Source organism: Pteropus medius, unplaced genomic scaffold, assembly GCF_902729225.1.
Source record: "Pteropus medius unplaced genomic scaffold, Ma_sr-lr_union100, whole genome shotgun sequence".
Lineage (NCBI taxonomy): Eukaryota > Metazoa > Chordata > Mammalia > Chiroptera > Pteropodidae > Pteropus > Pteropus medius.
The window spans coordinates 1,935,654-1,938,112 of record NW_024342475.1 but is presented as its reverse complement, the minus strand read 5'-3'; the positions used below and the strand labels follow the sequence as shown (position 1 = coordinate 1,938,112).

Here is a 2,459-nt window from a genome sequence, read left to right as displayed (position 1 = left end):
CACCTGGGACCCGCACACGTCCAGCGCACGCGGCGCGCCTCCCTGCTAGAAGTTGCAGCACCAGAGTTGGAGGCCGCTGAGGACGGAGTGGAGGAGAAAGGAGGCAGCGCGCAGCGGCGGCCCGCGAGGAGGCAGCGAGCCCCGGACTGGGCCCCGCGCATCGCTCTCATCCCGAAAAGTGGAGCTGCAACTTGGCCACGACTGCACCTGTTTGTACCGCTCTACCGAGGGCGACCCGGCTGCAGCGGCGGCGAGGACGGCGATCCCGGCCATCACTCTCTTCGGCAAGTGGTTTGTGCACGAGGAAAACTTTCCACCTGTAAGCCGGACCGGCGCTGAGTGCGTGTGTTTTTGCTCCTTTTTTGTTTTTGCCTCCATTTCCCCTCCTTCCTCTCTCTACTAAGACCTCTCCCCACACACTCACCCCCAAGTTTCGCTCTGTTTAAGCCCCTCTCCATCTCTCCGCCCCCCGGCCGTCTATGCTCCAGGCCCTCTTCGCGCAGTGCCGGTGAATCCGCGAGCCGCCCCAATGTACAGCATGATGATGGAAACCGACCTGCACTCGCCTGGCGGCGCCCAGGCCCCCACGAACCTGTCAGGCCCAGCCGGGGCGGGCGGCGGCGGCGGGGGCGGAGGCGGCGGGGGTGGCGGCGGCGGCGGTGGGGGCGCCAAGGCCAACCAGGACCGGGTCAAGCGGCCCATGAACGCCTTCATGGTGTGGTCCCGCGGGCAGCGGCGCAAGATGGCCCAGGAGAACCCCAAGATGCACAACTCGGAGATCAGCAAGCGCCTGGGAGCCGAGTGGAAGGTCATGTCCGAGGCGGAGAAGCGACCGTTCATCGACGAGGCCAAGCGGCTGCGCGCGCTGCACATGAAGGAGCACCCGGATTACAAGTACCGGCCGCGCCGCAAGACCAAGACGCTGCTCAAGAAGGACAAGTACTCGCTGGCCGGAGGGCTGCTGGCTGCCGGCGCGGGCAGCGGCGGCGCGGCCGTGGCCATGGGCGTGGGCGTGGGCGCGGCGGCCGTGGGCCAGCGCCTCGAGAGCCCGGGCGGCGCGGCAGGAGGCGGCTACGCGCACGTCAACGGCTGGGCCAACGGCGCCTACCCCGGCTCGGTGGCGGCCGCCGCTGCGGCCGCGGCCATGATGCAGGAGGCGCAGCTGGCCTACGGGCAGCACCCCGGCGCGGGCGGCGCGCACCCGCACGCGCACCCGGCGCACCCACACCCGCACCACCCGCACGCGCACCCGCACAACCCGCAGCCCATGCACCGCTACGACATGGGTGCACTGCAGTACAGCCCCATCTCCAACTCACAGGGCTATATGAGCGCCTCGCCCTCGGGCTACGGCGGTCTCCCCTACGGCGCCGCGGCGGCCGCTGCCGCTGCTGCGGGCGGCGCGCACCAGAACTCGGCCGTGGCGGCGGCTGCGGCGGCGGCGGCCGCGTCGTCGGGTGCCCTGGGCGCTCTCGGCTCGCTCGTCAAGTCGGAGCCGAGCGGCAGCCCGCCAGCCCCGGCGCACTCACGGGCGCCGTGCCCCGGGGACCTGCGCGAGATGATCAGCATGTACTTGCCGGCGGGCGAGGGCGGCGATCCCGCGGCGGCAGCGGCCGCCGCGGCGCAGAGCAGGCTACACTCGCTGCCGCAGCACTACCAGGGCGCGGGAGCGGGCGTCAACGGAACGGTACCCCTGACGCACATCTAGGGACGCGGGGGACTGTGCGGCCCGCGCCAGGGACGCGCGACGAGGAGCGTGAGGCCCGACTCAGGCGCCCGGCCTGGCCAGGCGCAGCCTTGCTTTTGTACAGACGTTTCCACGTTCTTGTAAAAAGGAAAACACTGGCGACTAACACTAGGTGACACACACACCCACCCCCCACTCGCCTATCTGGGAGCTCCTGGGGATCGCTAGGCGCGGACACAGTCGTGAGTTTTAGACTGAACTTTGGTGTTTTCTTTAGACTTTTTGTACAGTATTTATCATCCACAGAGGAGGCAGAAGCGTTTCTTTGCTCAAGGGGACACAAAGACCAAACCAAGCAAGAGGCGACTCCAACTTTTCTATCCCGCCAGCGCTCTCACTCTCATCCTGCATCGCTTCCTGATGGCGTTTGGTTGCCCGGGACCCGGTGCCGGGAGCTGTTCTTATTTGTTATCGATGTAGTAAGGCAGATCCAAACACTTAGACGTTTTTTGTAGTTGTTAACGCTTTGGGGGGGGGGTTGGTTTGTTAATTTATACAAAGAGATCCCCCCACCCCTTTCAGATGGCAGCGTTATATTCTGGGTTTTGTAAAACTTTTCTGTATCTGAGCATTTCCATTTATTTTGTTTTGTAATTATTTCTTGTAAATGCATTGTGAAATTTTTACTTTAGGCGTTGCGGCGTGGGGAGGAGGATTCAGATTATGTACATAGATCCCATAAAGCCTTTCTTCTAAAAATGAAAAAGACTCC

At 64.4% G+C, this 2,459-nt stretch overlaps 1 protein-coding gene across 1 annotated transcript; it reads left to right on the top strand.

The window, feature by feature from the left end:
- The first annotated feature begins 529 nt into the window (after positions 1-529).
- Positions 530-1,840, top strand: SOX1 (SRY-box transcription factor 1). Its single transcript, XM_039866040.1, has one exon. It carries the CDS (start codon positions 530-532, stop codon positions 1,706-1,708), a length of 1,179 nt encoding a protein of 392 aa, XP_039721974.1. The 3' UTR covers positions 1,709-1,840.
- The last annotated feature ends 619 nt before the right edge of the window (positions 1,841-2,459 follow it).

What these genes read in the sequence shown, in the direction of transcription:
- SOX1 (XM_039866040.1), top strand. Translation starts at nt 530, where the DNA reads ATGTACAGCATGATGATGGAAACCGACCTGCACTCGCCTGGCGGCGCC.